Source organism: Syngnathus leptorhynchus, chromosome 17, assembly GCF_054491065.1.
Source record: "Syngnathus leptorhynchus isolate UIUO chromosome 17, UIUO_Slep, whole genome shotgun sequence".
Classification (NCBI taxonomy): domain Eukaryota; kingdom Metazoa; phylum Chordata; class Actinopteri; order Syngnathiformes; family Syngnathidae; genus Syngnathus; species Syngnathus leptorhynchus.
In genome coordinates this window covers 6,789,909-6,807,309 of record NC_141211.1, presented here as the reverse complement: position 1 = coordinate 6,807,309, position 17,401 = coordinate 6,789,909, and the positions used below count along the sequence as shown (strand labels likewise).

Genomic DNA, 17,401 nt, shown 5'->3' with positions numbered 1-17,401 from the left:
GTACTCATTTAAACTAGCTACTAATGTACAGTTTATGAGCATAGGGACAACCTTTGTCATTTTAAAGACTCAAAAGGAGCTCAGTGCACTTCACCTGTTTAGTCACAAGGGGCACATTGCTTTTCTACCATCCACAAGTAGTCGACATAGGGAACTTGAATACTAAAAAAATAAATTCATATCATTGAATTGATTTGATCTTATCATATATATATTATTACATTATATCTTGACACCTGGCATGCTGAGTTATCGCCGTTGTTTTTGATTGTTTTGATTTATGACCGAGGAATGTTTGAATAATAATATATATTGGTTTATTTATTACATTGTATTTATTCATTTATTTGGTATACCCGTCGGTAGATTTGGATGACTGAAATCTCATTGACAGGAAAATGTTTCCCCACCCTTGAGTTAGAGAGAACCCATTCCCACCTCTGTGGTGTCAGGAGACAGGAGATTGCCTGATGTTGTTTGTCAGACAGAGAGAAAGGGATATGAGAAGAGCGGTCCGAGCTGCATAGAGCTTGCCATTCACGCTAGTATATTGTGCTGAGCTTCATTTTCGGCGGCAGTCCTCCACAATGCTCTAATAGCTGCCGCCAAGGTAAACGGTGATGGATTTGCCCACGGTGGCAGCAGTTACAAGGTGCTGAATTGCCCCATCAGCATCAGCCGTTTGACTGCAGCCTTGAGCAGCCTTTGCTTCTGAGTTAGTGCCAAAGTCTGAGTGGTGTCAGGGCAAACACAGCAGTTACTGGCCTCCTCGGTGCCTCGTCGATACTTTAGCTGGAAACAATGAAGCAAATCCCGAACAAGAAGGATCTTACCCACAAATATCTTTATCTATTGAGCTATTGATCTTGCTTGCTAGATAGCTGTTTGATATGGCTAGTAAACTAGCTGAACTACACAACGCAGGCAGCCGTGGCAGTCAATTTTGTTTTTTTATTTGGGCGGGGCAGTCAATTTGACACTGCTCTTCATTTTGTTTGGAAAGATTCTTCCCCCGGCTAACTAAATCAAAAGAAATGCTCTGCCCCGAGACTAGACACATCTTTTTTTTTTTTGTACAGCACCAATGGACAACATCGTAAAAGAGTTGACAGGAATGGAAAGTCAGACACAAAGGAAATTTCTCCAATAACATCTTGATAATCATTATAAGATGTTTACTAAGACATCATAATTATATATGTTTGACTCTGTATGAATTAAAAATTACATTTTGGATCTAATGGCCCATTGTTATTTATATGTGTATTGCGGCCTAGTTCTTATTATAAAGTCTGCCAAGGCTCATTTTCTCTGAATCTGAATTTGTCAGCATACCAAATCATGCACTTGGTGCATAATTATATGCCATCTGTGTATCTATTTTTCCGATATAAGTTTGATTCATTTTGACACCAAAAGTTGGTTGTTATCTTATGTTCTTATATGGAGTTTTACAAAATGTCAGAAGTGAAAAATGTCTCTGCTCCTTCGACTTTTTTCCAAAGTGGAAGTTTGGTTAGACTTACACGCTCGTATTGACATTTCAAAAATGTCACCGATGAATAAAGGCAGAGGCGTAATTATCTCTTCTTATTATTGTCAACAAATTGTATGGGAGGGGGATATAATTTTATATATATATATATATATATATATATATATATATATATATATATATATATATATATATATATATATATATATATATATATATATATATATATAAATATATGTATATATATATATATATACATATATATATTTTTTTATTTTATTTTATTTATTTATTTATTTTTATTTTTTTTGCGTTCCTTGTCTTGTCCATAGCGCTCACTACTACAACACATTTCTCACAGTGGCACATAAATCTTTCAACGTAACCTTGGGGGTTCTTTTTTTAGTTATAGCATTGCAATGGTGTTCTGAGAATGCCAGAATGATATTAAGTTCTGGCTGTAAACACCATACTTGTTTGCAGGTTTGATTTATCATTGTGGTCTTTATATACTGTGGCGTTCTGACTCTGCAGAAGCTGAGCAGATTTAGCGTGGGCTCCATGACTGCAAGATTGCTTGACACGTTTCTATTCTTCCATTCTTAGGCCAGGGGGAGTCCATGGCCACCTTTAAAGGCAACGAGTACTTCAGCTACAACCTGTCTCAGACGCCCATTCAGAGCAGCTTGGATGAGATCACATTGTCCTTCCGCACGTTGCAAAGGAACGGCCTACTGCTTCACACGGGGAAGTCTGGAGATTATGTCAACCTATCCCTGAGGGATGGAGCTCTGTGGCTGGTCATCAACTTGGGCTCCGGTGCCTTTGAGGCCCTGGTGGAACCAGCCAGCGGAAAGTTCAATGATGACATCTGGCACGATGTTCAAGTCACACGCAACCTGCGCCAGGTGGGTACGGCTTCACCTATGTGCCGGTTGAAATCTGCTTTTTACCTGAGATAGGATCTCGCTCTTTGTGATGCTGAACTCATTAAATTGTATTAAAAAAAAAAAGCCTGATAAAAAGGGACTGGGCAACATGTGGGCCATAAATTGCCCACTCCTGGTATTGACACAGGCCTGGGACGAGGAAATATCTCTCGTGTATGGCCCCTTGTTGCTAGGCAACATTTCATGTAGTGAAATCATTTGAACCCCTAAGGCCAACGATGAAAAATATGATATGCTAGTCACACCGACATTCAGGTCAATCATGCACACTTAATTTGGGTCTGTAACACTTGAGTCGCATTCTTAGGAGATCCAGGTAATTTTCCTACCTTCAGGAAATCTTTTAAGGTAATACAGTTCTCCATCAATGAAGACTGGAGCAAACAAGTGCTGCCTCTAATGAATGTTAAATATGTGTGCTCTGCAGGAGTCCCGCTCCCCGTGTTCCCATGCTTGGGTCGAGATTACCGGCTCATACTAGGTCGTTGCCCTCTCCCGTGAAACAGATTGCTTTGGTTGAAATAATCACCATCTTGTATTTTTTTCACCGTTAGAACATTATTTTTTTTTACATCTCGATTTGTAAACGCGACAATATCCATCATATTCACTTCGCAGTTTCTCATAACCTATGTTACCTTTAGAAAAATATTCATCGCACATGGTAACACCCACTCTCGAAATGAATTTTTGTCTCTGTGGTGGATGATGCAACATTGCAGCAGTTTCAGAGAGGTCATGCAAGCAACAGCAGGACTTGTATAATGAATGCAGGCAATGCATGCCAAGTACAACTCAGCCCTAAGGTTTCATATTCATTTGTGCTGTCCAAAGGACAAGGCACAATGCTGAATCCTCTAATTGTCAGGATGTGTTGTTTTTTTTTACAGTAGATGGGACCCCATTTCTACTTTTGAACTGGTCGGTCTATTCTATAATATCCTACACCATACCCCCCCCCCCCCCATTAAACACAGAATCTGAAAAACAATTCATTTGTGTCCCCTCCCACAACGGCGCAAACTCCCCTTTCTACTTGCGCCTGTCAATGCAAATTCCCAAACCAAGAAAACTCTACCCATGCATAGGATCTGACCGCGCTTTGCGCTACACTTACGCTGGGCATGGAAATAGGGCACATCAACTCGAAATTGTTTGACTAGTATGTGTGCGCTACATGCTGTGCTCAAGCCATGTTTGGAGAGGTAGGCTTGGGCATCATGTTTTAATCATGCTTGTTTTCTCAAATCATGCATGTATAATCAATGCAATCATTCCTCCCACCAGTTGTTGATTATGATAACAGCCAGAAGGTGGGTCAAAATAATCGAATTTTAAAAAGTAAGTTAAAAAAAAATCAAATATCTCCATGTGCCCTTCCACTTCAACGCCTCAAATTGAAAATATTATTTTCTACGGCCCCGGCAGTCACGGATCCTGAGAATACTCATTGCGTTGCTTTTTCTTGACAGTAGTGACAACGCTATACTATTTGCTTGAATAATATTTAAACTCATTTGAGGTGAATGTGTCAGTGATAGATATGTATGACTTCGTAATGTAAAAAAAAAAAAGACACATTTTTCAGGTCCCAAGTTCAGCTTCAATGACTTTTGACCTCACAAATGAGGTTTGGGATGAATGAACACATAATTCTTTCCATTTCTTTTTATTGTTGCTGTCAGCTATCTCAGTACTATTGTTACGATCATGTATGTTCTGACAAGACATTAAAAAAAATGCCATTTGCGTCCCGGCCAGTGTTACGACGTCTTAGCTGTTCTTAACGACTTTATTTGTGGCGTCAACACGCTGCGGCGGCAAGTTTCCTTGAATGACTTGTGCTTTTTTTTTTTTTGGTGCCAATGCTGTGGGCTCACATAGTGGGGGAGTGTGCTCAACACGTTCAGGCACATAAATTGTGTCAATTCATGCAGAACTCCTTTGGGCTGAACTGCCGAGCGATATTTTTTTTTTACCTCAGATGTGCTTTTAAAACATCTGCAACGAAAAAAGTCTGACTGCAGACTCCCTGTGATCATTTCTGCCACATTGAAACTTTATGGAATTGCGCATCGCTGATAACACTTTACTCAATCCAAGGGAGACATTCAGGGGAGGAAGAAATACGCCCGGCAAAATAAAGTGAGCAGCGTTCACCTGCAGCATAATTTTACTAATCTTGCTCTTGTGACGTGCGGCGCATTTCAATTCTGGCGGGCCAAAGAAGGACTCCCGATGTATCTAATTGAACATCAGCAGTATATTATGAGGCCAGCCTCATGAATCACAGCGTAAACTTGCTTTCTCCTCCATGCCGCTCGAGAGGAGATTCAATGCTCGCGATGTCACTTCTGCTTTCAGCCATCCATTTGATCCCTGTGTAAATTGCCTTCGCCTCAGATAAGTTACCTCCCTGACATGTAGATATGGAGAACTTTAACTCTCCAGAGAATGCTGGTGGAAACATTTTATTAGATTCGCTGTTGGATTTCAGGCAAGAATTCCTCCAATTACCACCCCCCTGCCCTTTCTTGTCTCTTCTGTTAGCGAGGCGGACAAAATGATTTTCTTTTCTCACCCTTATTAATGATGCTGCTGCATATTGACATTGTGTGATTGTACACAATATCATTTATTGTGTTGCATTTGCTTTTTATCCGCTCAGTAACTTCCACAAAAAAAATAACAGTACATCTGTGACCCGGCAGAGCAAAATGATATGACTGTTTAGATTCTGAGAGTGTGCAGATGAATGTGAATGGGTTCTCTGCGTGTGCCCTCCAATCCAGCTAGTCACCTGAGATCAGCTCCAGCCCCCCCCCCCCAAAAGAAAATAACTAGATAGGTGATTATTGTTACGCATTTATATTATGGCTTGCTTGGACTTTTTCTACTTTCAAAATGGACACAGTCGACAACGAATACTATTTGTTTTGTGTAGCCTTTTTTTTCATATTAAAAAGTCATTTAAAGTCAGCTGTCTAAGGTGCGTAAAGACGCTTTAGATGTTGCCAAGTATAAACGAAAGAGCCACATTTATCAATTTCGAGACATAAAAGCCTTTTATTTGATGTGCGCCATCCATCAAGCCAAAGCCAAGCCGACTCATTTTCAAAGAGTCAAAGCTAAAGAGGTTTTACCACGAGATGGACAGAAAAAAATCAATATGTGTCACGACAAGAGAATGGTCGACAGCTTGTCCCATCACTACCTTGACTTTTATCCTTTAGCTTTCAACGCAAAAGGAAAGAAATCCTGTGTAAAATTGTGACGTTGATGAGCTCTAACTGTTGAATGTTGTTATTCTGTGGGAAATCAACTTTGGGAAAGTATTTTCCTTCAAAAAAAGGAGAATAAAATAAAAAATGTTTCTCATTAAGTCAAAGAAGCTAAATTGTGGTGCCCTGTTTTTAAAGAGGCGCTTTATCACTGCGGCGTCACCTAATCAAAATGATAATTATCCATGAAGAATTGTAAATCAGTCGCTGTAGATCATTAAACCTGAACACTGCCCGACACTTTTAATTCATATAGCCGCAGAAGCTGCTTCCCATAAAGGCTGCAATACTTTATCAATTCATGGTCTGTGTTTTAAAAAAATAAATCATTATGCTTCCAGCATCTTTTCAAATTTGACCTTTCATAGGCTGCATCGGTACTTCAGATCAACTTTTGGAGTTATAATTGTTTTAATTTCATGTCATGCGTCGGGGTCATGTGTTCCATCTGTTAAGAAGTTCATGTTACCAGTGGTCTTATTGTCATGGCAACAAGCATTTCACTTGACTGCACTGTTTTACAATTCATCTTCTCTGTCTCTTGTGATGTGACTGATACCATTTTTTTTCCTTTTGTCTCTGCCAGTGGGCAAACACAGTAATTAAACTCACCATTCTTGTATTTTTAAACCCAAATTAATTAAGTTTTCCAACTTGAGCAGCATCCGCATTGCTTTCGGTGCCAAAATGTGATTTGAAGAAACCTTTGCGGTGTGCTGACTTTACTGCCATCACAAACGGGAATGGGCAGAGATTAGTGACGCTATCAATGCTGTGTTTCTGTAATGGCTTTCCAGATCTGAGAGTAAGCCATTATCAGGCAAAGAACCATGTGAATGTGAATTCTTGCAGCCACTGAGGAAAAACATCAAAATGCATGACACAATTAGGAAGATAAGAAAACTACGCTTGGTTTGATTAAATGTTTTAAGGATTAGAAAATATGACTGCCGCAATAAAAAAATGAAAAAAAAAATCTTTCTATATCAATACAAAGTGAAATAGGACAATTGAAGTATAAAATGAATTTTGCAAAATCATTTTATTCTCCTTGCAAGGTGACAATCTTGGTGGATGGGATATTGACCACCACGGGCTACACCCAAGAGGACTACACCATGCTGGGCTCGGACGACCTCTTTTACATCGGAGGCAGCATGGACACAGCTGACCTGCCAGGCTCGCCGGTCAGCAACAACTTCATGGGCTGCCTTAAAGACGTGAGTCTCGCTCCACCATTAAAATCTTATCTTGAAAGTCACCCTTGTGACTTTATAGCATTCTATGGGAAGAGGGACAGAGACACCATATGCAATATACATAAGTAATATATTCTTTTTTTTTTTTTCTTTTCACTCTTGGATCTCTTCTCTAGGCTCGTACTCATTTTTAATCTTTCCATAGAGCCGCGGTCTGCACCTGTCACTTTGATTATCTCCACGGTGCACATTAACGGTGTACTTGTGCATTAGAATGATGTCAGGTGTAAAGCGCCACATGATCTGTTCATGCCCAATTTCCGCTGTGTTATGTAACTTTTTAATAAGAAGCGCAGTTGCGTAAAAATCCAGTGAGAACCCTCAAGTGATATTACAGCCAGTTTCTAATTCAAATCAATGAGTTTACATTCAATTCACATGACCCTTTTTTTTTTTGCATACATAGCAATAAAGTTTGTGTTTGTCCCCATCCTGGCTTCCCCAGCAAAGCACTCTGCATAAAACAAGCAGCTAATCCGAATTATAGGCTGCACAGAATTCACCAAGCAAATAAGGTGGAGAGACTAAAGCAACAAACAGCATATGTGACTGAAAGCTTGGCAGATACAGAGAATTTCACATTGTTTTGCAAAAATCAGACTGGGGGCTTATTTGCGGAACTGTGCCAAAGCTAGCGTAAAGCTTCGTAGCCGTGTGAGATTTGACTCATTGTGTAAATTTTTCTATTAAAAAAAAAAAAAATAGAACAAAAAGCAGTATCGCTTGGTGCCACTTTATTCCCCTGGCCAAACATTGGCAACTCACTTCACTTGCAAGCCATTATGCCAGCTAACAATCCCAACACCTTGCAAAAATAGCTTGCAAACTTTCATCAACTGGAACGACTGTGGACGAGTCGACTTCAGAACTCACGTTGTAGCAAAAAAATATATATATGTTTAGTGATTCAACTCCTACTGAGTCGTGCAGTCTGCATTCTGCTGTGTCACGCTGCCAACAAAGCTTGCTAGAATAACATTTATTCCTGCAAACTAATCTTTCTTTGCATTACAGTCAATTTAATGAAATCAGCAAGAAAAGTTCACCCGTTCAAAAGCAAAGTATTATCTTTACATAGGGTGGTGTTGATACTTTGCAGGTGTGCCTAATGATATGTCCCATAAATACATGCTCATCTTTCTTTAAATTTCTCCCTAATGGCAATAAATGCGTTTTCTCATTCAAGAGCGTAACTCCGATTTGCTCCAATTTAAATGTTAGCGTCGGTTTTAAATGAGGGTATAACGTATCATTTTCAAGTGCGGGCGCTGGATGATTTGCTCTCCGTATTTACTCTGCGGCGTGAAGGCGCTGAAATGAAGATGAGATGTTATTTATGGGCAGGTTATTGTCCCGGCATTACTGCAACCTCCGCTCTGTGGGCGGCACGGCTGGTGGTGGTGGTGGCATTTGGGGCTTGCGCTACTCGTGTGAAACGTATTGAAGGATGCCATGTGCACCATGGCCGTGAAGACGGGATGACAAATGACTAATGAGGGCGAGTGGTGCAGAGGCAAAGCTGATCAAATAGGATCAGCCTGCCAGGAAATGCTGAAGCGAGGTTCAGAGGCAGGTCAGTCCAGCCTGGAGCTTTTGCAACCACACCGATAGGGGCTGCGTGATGAAATGTGAGAATTGACACATTTATATTCTTCTTAATCCCGGTGGGAACTAAAACCAAGCACAGATGCTGTTTCAAGCCACGGACGATATTTTTTTTTTTTTAAATATCTTAGGTCATTGTCCCATGATGGATCTGTTTCGAGATGATAATAGAGGCCATCGGGTTCATCTACTAAAAGGGAAAATAAAAGGCGCTTTGAGACAAACCCTTCAAGCGTAGCTTCCGAGAAATTGGAGACACATTTATCTACGGGGGTCACCATCTGAGAGCTCAACATTACACCAGGAGATCCAACATTGCGTCATTGTCCTCCATTCATCTCAGAAGCCATTTTGTTGCCTCGCAGACCACGGAATCGGATTTTTCTACTCACAATGAATAATTGACATAATTGAATTAATTGTATCCTTGAATGCAGCCAAATGTTTTTTTTCCTCCCCCTTTTTTTTTGTCATGTAGTGACACATTTGATTCGGGTCGCCTCTTAATGGCATCGTTTCCACTTTCCACCCACTGGTTGCTCGAGCGCATCATTTTCTCTGCCTCACACTATCGTGTTTAAACTCACCAATACCCTGCATTATTTTTGATAATGATACAGCAAGCACAATTTGCTATTCGAGAGATTGTATGTTACAACCTTTCACACCGAGTAGATATTTCTTTTTTTTTTTTTATCTCTGCTAATAGATCACTAATATGTTCCTATTAAATTGAAAAGAAACTTTCTACATTCAGTCATTTTCACCTAGTCAGCTTCACCAACCCATTTCAGTGCTTAATTAGTCACAGTGAGACAGTGCGACGTGTGATATTGGCTCTTTTGAGCCGGCCTGTAAGTCCTGTGTGCAGCGTGGTGTGTCACCTCCGGCACTGACTGGTGGCATGGTGATGTGGCAGATAACACATCGGGCTGCGGGTGAAATGAGACGAGCTTTATTTTTTTGTGTCCCGCTGTGCATATTGATGAGGCTAAACCACAGTACAATAACATCAACAAAGGGGGGAGTCATACGAATGCTGCTGAAATACTCACGAGAAAGGTGATATTAAATTGAATTTCATGCAATTTTTTTTTTTTGAAGATATGTCGGTTTGCTGTCAGCACTTGTTATAAAGAAAAGGAAAAAAATAACAATGGCACAGCCGAGTACATTAGCGACCTTGTGCCGTGTGAGCTCAGCCATCCTTTTAAATGCTTCGGTGTGATGACCTTGAAAATCCATACAGGTATTTTATGTCTGCCTTGTAGAAAAATATTTACAAACAAATTAGAGGTCAAGTAAGGCAACACTCACTGTTGTAGAATGTTTCTAGAATAAAACGATGTGCTTTGGCTCAATAAACTATTGCCTTCTAGGAATATGAATTATCTTTTGGTTATTTTTAATCAAGGTAAAAAAACAAGATGTGATCCTCACAATTATATAAGCTTGTGTTGTGGTGATTGCTTTATTTATTGATGAGAAATATCCTGACATTTGGAATTGCCTTGCACAGCTGTCACCTCACCGCGGCGGCATCTCTTTCATTTATCAGGTGGTCTACAAGAATAATGAATTCCGACTGGAGCTGTCGCGGCTGGCTGAGCAGCGGGACCCAAAAATAAGCATCCACGGCGACTTGACGTTCAGCTGTGAGAACGTGGAAGCCCTGGAGCCGGTCACCTTTGACACGCCGTCTGCCTACCTGACATTGCCCAGGTGGAACACAAAAAAGACAGGCACCATATCGTTGGACTTTCGCACCACCGAGCCCAGCGGTCTGCTGCTGTTCAGCCACGGCAAGCTGCCGGGGACGGCGCCTGAGAGCAAGCCCCGGGCCGACTTCTTTGCCATCGAGCTACTGGATGGTTTCCTCTACCTGGTTATGGATATGGGCTCTGGCAGCATCAAAATGAAAGCCAGCAGCAAGCGGCTTGATGATGGCCAGTGGTGCCATGTGGACTTTCAAAGGAAAGGGCGCAATGGTAAGGGGAAAAAAACAATAATAATAGTAATGTGTATGTGAGGAGGCAGGGGAGACTCTCTGTCTGCTTCTGTTACTGTGTTTCACTGCTCTTAGCGGCCGCATAGAAAGATTTCCAAGCTGTGAAGTCACCATATGCCAGCTCGGATACAGTCACCGCGTCGTGCCCTTGCCACCACCCCCCCCCCCCCCACCCACCACCACCACTGCAGCCAAACATGCATGCATATGCAATGGGCTTTTTAACTACGGGAATATTTTTAGCTATCATAATCTATTCCTTACATTTGTATTCAATGATTTCACCAGTTTAACAGTTGCACTTATTGAATAGGATTGTGATGTCCAATTATTACATCACCAAAATGAACTCTCATACAACATTAGGATAATCCAAAATGGCTAAAATGGGTGGGTAAGGGGCTCAGTCAATATTCTTGAATGACTCATGACGAGAATATCCTCTTCTCGGCAGGAGTGATAATGCAAGCTGTAAAAATTGAGTCGCAACATGACAGCAAAAATTCTGCCTATACCAAGACAATAATGCTCAACTTTGTCGCTGAGAGGTATCGATTCATTTAATCCCAAGTGAGCATTATCTTTGTCGAGGCAGAGCAAAACAGTCAATATTGGTTGGCTAACACTAAATAATAATACAGGCTATACTTCTGTAAATGCCTGTCTTAGTTTTGTTTTTTTATTTCAAATGCTTGCTTTATTGCTTGCCGTTTCCAATTGAGTCAAATTGTATGATTACAAATCTTTCTCATCCAAGGCAAAATTCAATGTGCATCCTCTTGAGATCTGGCAGAACCGTTTCTTTATTTACACTTGAGAAAATAGCACAAAGACAAGTGCCCACTTCCTCATTCCCACGTTTCTTCCTTTCTTGGCGCAGCCCCACACACACACACACACACACCTGTCGTAATATCTTGCATAAGCCTAAGTTGACTCACTGACTGTGGTTCCGTCCCTGCAGGCTTTATTTCGGTGAACAGCAAGAGCATCCCGTTTTCGGCCAATGAGGGCAGCGAGATCCTCGACCTGGACGGGGACATGTACCTGGGGGGTCTTCCCGACGACCGCCAAGGTCTCATGCTTCCTCCAGAGGTGTGGACCGCCTCCCTGGGCCTGGGCTACGTGGGCTGCGTGCGGGACCTTTTCATTGACGGCCAGAGTCGCAACCTGTGGAGGCTGAGCGAGATTCAGGGCGCCGCAGGGGTCAGCAGCCTTTGCACCAGGGAGACTCATGCCAGGTGCGGCCGAGACACGTGCGCCAACGGTGGTCATTGCAAGGAGGGCTGGAACCGACACATTTGTGACTGTAATGGCACCGGCTACCTGGGGCCCAACTGTGAGAAAGGTAGGAGCCTCGGGCAGCGAATGGATGGATGGATGAATAAGTGAGCACAAAATACCGCTGCAAAGCTTTTAGCACACTTTGAACTGTATTTTATTCAGCACCCAGACGGAAAGTGACATGAAATAAAGATGTACAGAAAAAAAAGAGCATCGCTTAAACCCATGCAGTCCTCCCAAATAGTAATACATTTCTACCAGCGGTAAAATACGATAATCTATACGGGGCCTCCAGTAATGAGCACCATCACTCACTTGATTGATTTCTGATCATGTGGAAAATGAGCATGGTGGTGGGCAAGCGGTTAGAACGTTCGCCTCACACTTCTGAGCCTTCAGTCCTCCTCGCCAGTAGTTGGCACCACACTTTGGCAGTTAAACACATCACGAATCATCTACCATGTCAGAAAAAAGATTTTTTTTCTGTTCACAATTATTAGTCAACGTGTTTTGTTTGTATTATTAATATTCCCACTCAGGGATGATTCCACTTTTATTGACAGTTTATCTCATTTGCATGCTGCATAACAGCAAAATGCCGCTTCACCGTGTTTATTTTGAATTTAAAGGTGGGACACTATACATCAGCCTTTTTTTTTTTTTTATTATTATTTCCCTGTATGACCCGAATCTGAACTACCCCGCAATCAGTCAAAGATGTTATAAATGGAATGCCTTTCCAACACAATCCACAGTGCACCTCCCTAATCCATATACTCCATTATACTATATTGGTAAATCTACATGCACAGAGACAGATTATGCTTATCAAAGCCATTTTCTATACCAGCAAATTGCAACCAAGTGCCAGTTTGGTTACAAATGATCAGCATTATGATGTTGCTGGGCCTGTGAGTTTTATTTTTAGGGAAGCTGCATTGCTTTACTGGCAAGTATTCATGCAGGTCAAATCACAGTGAAGTAGTATGTGGGATGTATGGAAAATCTCTCTGCACTCACCTTGCTTCACAATGTCTGCATCTGTCATAAATGTGAATGTAGCGCCCACTGACTGACTGAATGCTTCAGACTTTTTCTGCCATCTGCTGCAAAAGATGAAAACTGCAATGTCAATTTAAATCATGGCCTAACACGGTTAAGCTTTTAAAATGCCGGGTTCATACAAGTGCTGGAAATAGAGAGATTATAAATTCATGTTGTATGGAAAGTGCAAACAAAATGCTTTCCCTGTAGAAAAAAGAACCATCATCCCAGCCAATCGGTGACATACTCTCGAATGAAATATCATGTATAGGAAATATTTCGTTTTGGGGCAGCCCAGTGGTTGACGAATTGTGTTCTCCGCCGCCCAGACGCCACGGTGGTGAGCTACGACGGCAGCATGTACCTGAAGGTGATGCTTCAGAGGACGCTGCACACGGAGGCCGAGGACGTGTCCCTGCGTTTTATGTCCCAGAGGGCCTTTGGCCTACTGGTGGCTACCACGTCTCAGCAGTCAGCGGACACCCTGCGCGTGGAGCTGGACGCGGGCCGAGTCAAGCTGACGGTCAACTTGGGTAATGCCGCATCAGCAGATACGCCAGCAGATAATATCTCCCCTGACCTTTTTGCAGGAAGAGTCACTGAGCCAGTGATCTCTTGATATTAATTAGTCTGCCGTCACTCTCTCTCCCATACCATCCTGGTACTATACAACTACAGTTGCTTTCAAAGAGATGCACGTCCCTTGAGTCTCTTTGCTTTATATTTATTTCACTGAAATGGGTCAGATTTCTTCGGGTCGAATTGCGAGAGATCGTTGTGCTATTTTTATAACTTGCGTATGTTTACCGAGAACGCTCGCAGCTAAATGCTATTTAATCTTACTTGTTTGCATTTAGTACCTTAAGTATGGCTGGCAAGATGCTAGATGCTAGTTGGCAGGGGAAAACCTGTTAGCTTGCAGCTTCAATTTGATATGCACCTTGTGTGACTCCAGTCCTGGAACTTTTCTGACATATATAATGGATGAGCTGTTCCCAGAGTGACAATATAAATAATATAACATATCAACTCTGGGAACATGTTGGGAATAAAACACTTATGATGTCGTGAGTAAGGATGTGATTCTAGTTAATTGTTTAACACAAGGGATCCGAGGCTTTTTTTTTTGAAGCAACTATAGTCTTTCTGTCTGTCTGTCTGTCTGTCTGTCTGTCTGTCTGTCTGTCTCTCTTTCTTTCAAGTTCACGCAACGGTCAGGTCCCCCCTGACCAGCTGTCTCTCGGCTCTTTTCAGCCCTTCAATGGCTTGTCTGCAGTTCAAGGAGAAGGCAGTCAGAGACCACATTCATCACAACGCTCACACATAACACTTGAAACCTCACGAGGCCATTTCACAACGCAGACCCGTCTAGTTTAGCACTCGGGGTGGCACAGATGAACACACACAAACACACAAAAAATGATACACTGTGGTCTCCGGCTTTCTGCATCCACTGCTCTGTGATGGTTGACAGTTCGAGAGCACTCCTCAGCCACGTGATTTAACATAAGTCATCCATTGGCTTAATTATTCACAGCATGCAGAAATTATCGAGTGCCTCTATTTTCAGCCCAACGCTGGAATTATATATCGTATTTAGAAGGGATTAAGTGCTTCTAGGCTTGGGTAAATGAAATCTGACTTGTGTGTGTTGTTGGTTTTTTTTTAAAACAAGTTCATCGTGGCTGTAGGTTGTGCAAATCGCCTCTTTCCTCTGCATTTCATGTGCAAAATGCATCTGCGCCATGCAGGCCTGCACAATAAGCAGGAGACATCTCAGCAATAAGTGGAGGAACCCAGTCTCCTACTTTAAAAAAAAAAGAAAAAAAAAGTTGTGTATTATTCTTCCTTCCTATTTTGGACCACAAATATTAGTTACATCTGCACAATTTAATAAGATCTAAAAACAAGAGCTTTCCATTTTGGATTGATACATCTCTTGTTTTGGCTCTCATTGTACTGTGCAGGTGTACCTAATTAATTGTCCCATAAATCATTCTGAAGGACAGGTCATCTCTATAGTTACCTTCCCTGTTAACTGGAGGTTGCAAGCGATTTTTATCCGGTTCCAATTTAAGTTCTTATTACCTGCCCCTTAAGGCACACACTCAATCCACTGCATCAAAACTCAAGCAAGCATCGTCATGGTAACTGAAAATTCACTCGCCTGCGCCGAATCTAAGCCGACCAATCAAGCTGGATGCGACTTTTTTTATTTTATTTTATTTTTTTTATTCCACACCGACTAAAGAGCTCATTGATTGACTCTATTCTATGGCCGGCACACGCTGAGATGTTTCCATTCATTCACTGTTCCTTCTCTGAATGCCATTTGCACAGCGGGGAGGAAAGTGGCGCTTTAGACTCTCGAGGTTGTCCCCGGATGGTGGGCTCTGAGAAGCACTGACGTGTCTGCAGAATGTACCTTTGAAGGATGTGAAATATTCTCTCCCCTCTTTTGTTTCCTCCCTTCTTCTTATAATCTCACCATCTCACTCTCTCTCTCACCAGATTGTATCAGGATAGACTGTAATCTCAGTAAGTGTCTCCTACCATTATCTGCTGTATTGTGATTGACAAAAAAAAAAAAAAAGAACATGCACTTTGATGTATTCATACTGCTGTCATTTAAAGCTAACATAATTGTAGCATTTTACTTGAGGGATCTTTGATATTCACATTTGTTTGATGATTTTAAACATTTAAGATATGCAAAAAAAAAAATGGGACTTTGAAATATCTTTTTCACAGCACTGTAAATTACTCATCTAACGTTTGGCACTTGACGCAGTCCTGTGACTAATTGCTCCTCCATTTCTGATGCCTTCTGATAATAGCTGCAGTACACAGCATTTATGTTTGGTGGAAAAAATAAACAGCCTGACTCATCAGCGGTTTAGACATGCAGCCATGTCACTAATCCCACTTTTGCAATTGAGCGGAGATTATTTTGGCTCTGATATTCGATTGATGGATGAGGCAAAATTATCAGGGCCATCTAGAAGGAAGATAGGCTGCTAATTCACAGTGAGTGTTTTTTTAGGGGGGGGGGGGGGGGGGGTAATCTATTTATAGCTTCTTAAATCATGATATGTCATTGAATACTATTATGCAAATCCAAATGAATCAGTGTTTAAATCTAAGCAGTCACCCAGCACCACCAGAAACTCATTATCCGGTTTTAATGCGCAATGATGTCAGAAACTCTTGCCTGTTTCATCACAAGTATAAATTGTTAAAGACAATGTGATGTGCAGAGGGAAATAGAAACTACAGAAATTGTTCAAATTAAGAGAAGATAAAGACAAAAAATAATTCCATTCATCATAGTTTGTCTGGAAAAAAATAATTGCCTTAATGAAAGTGGTCTTGCTGCTCAAATATTACAGACAGTGTTAAAATATAAAATGAGACAGACGTACTTTAATTTGATCGTCTAGACTACAGTTGAAAAACAAGATTTTGCAAATCTAAAAATCCATTGTAGGATTAAAGTCTTGCCTGCATGGGCATTTTGAGCATTTCAATTATGTCTCACGCTGAGCTATTGATTTGCTCTGAAGCATTATGAACTGATAGATGAAGGTTCCAAACAGTGCCTTGTTGTTCGTTTGTTTGTTTTTTAATCATACGCAGGTAAGTTGTGTCTGCATTTTCAGATGTTTCCGTGTGCATGTCTGGAGGTGAATGAGAAAAGTCCAGTGTGTTTTAGGGAGGGAGGGAGGATATTTTCTTCTTTAGGCTCAACCAAATATGTGCTCCTATGCTCCAGCAGGTGGCACTGTGCCGACATGAATTTATCAGATTTTCTATTACCACTGCAATTTATCACCAAATGAGTTTATTAACGCTCCAGATGTATTGATGGATGGAAGAATTTGATGAGGGGACAAAATTTAAATTGTGCAATTAGCTGCTTAAATTATTTAGCTGATATCATTTAAGGGGGAATTATAGTTTACGCCAACTTGATTACAGAATGAAGACTTCACATTATTTAAAGAGGGTCGAGTCTTTTTTATGTTGTTTTTTTTCAAGGGGGTTTTAAGGACACAGCCCATCTGTCTCATCTTCGCAAGCCAATCACCATTAGCAGATCACAATCGGAGGCTTTGCTTGCACAAAATGACATAATCTGCATCCTTTGATTCTTACATGCTTACCGCTTTTAAAGTCTCAGCGCCTTCTTATAGTTGACCTAAAAAAAAAAATGCAGTCTATCTTGGGAGTTATCTTTCCCTTTTTTAATCCAATTTGGATGTAAGTGGAGATCAAAACACGTGCAGTTTTCACTTCACTGCACTGGTGTGCTTGTGTGAAGCACAGAAATAGTCAGAAAGGTGCCAGTAATAAAGGAAAGGCTATTTATTGTTGACTACAACCCTTTAAAAAAACACAAAACGCAAGAAATGTCATCATCTCACTGCGACCCTCACACTGAGAAATCCAAATGCTCCCGAATTGGCACCGCTCGA

The 17,401-nt window shown here is 41.2% G+C and overlaps 1 protein-coding gene across 2 annotated transcripts in view; it reads left to right on the top strand.

The window, feature by feature from the left end:
- Positions 1 to 17,401, top strand: part of LOC147043490 (neurexin-2-like) — a 90,358-nt gene that overhangs the window by 27,252 nt on the left and 45,705 nt on the right. Inside the window, exons 4-9 of one of the 2 annotated variants that reach the window (XM_085935570.1) lie at positions 2,102 to 2,403; positions 6,785 to 6,946; positions 10,149 to 10,578; positions 11,563 to 11,946; positions 13,256 to 13,459; positions 15,438 to 15,464. In XM_085935570.1, coding sequence (XP_085791696.1) covers positions 2,102 to 2,403; positions 6,785 to 6,946; positions 10,149 to 10,578; positions 11,563 to 11,946; positions 13,256 to 13,459; positions 15,438 to 15,464 — 1,509 coding nt within the window. The remainder of the gene's footprint in view (positions 1 to 2,101; positions 2,404 to 6,784; positions 6,947 to 10,148; positions 10,579 to 11,562; positions 11,947 to 13,255; positions 13,460 to 15,437; positions 15,465 to 17,401) is intronic. The other variant, XM_085935571.1, reaches the window with a different exon arrangement.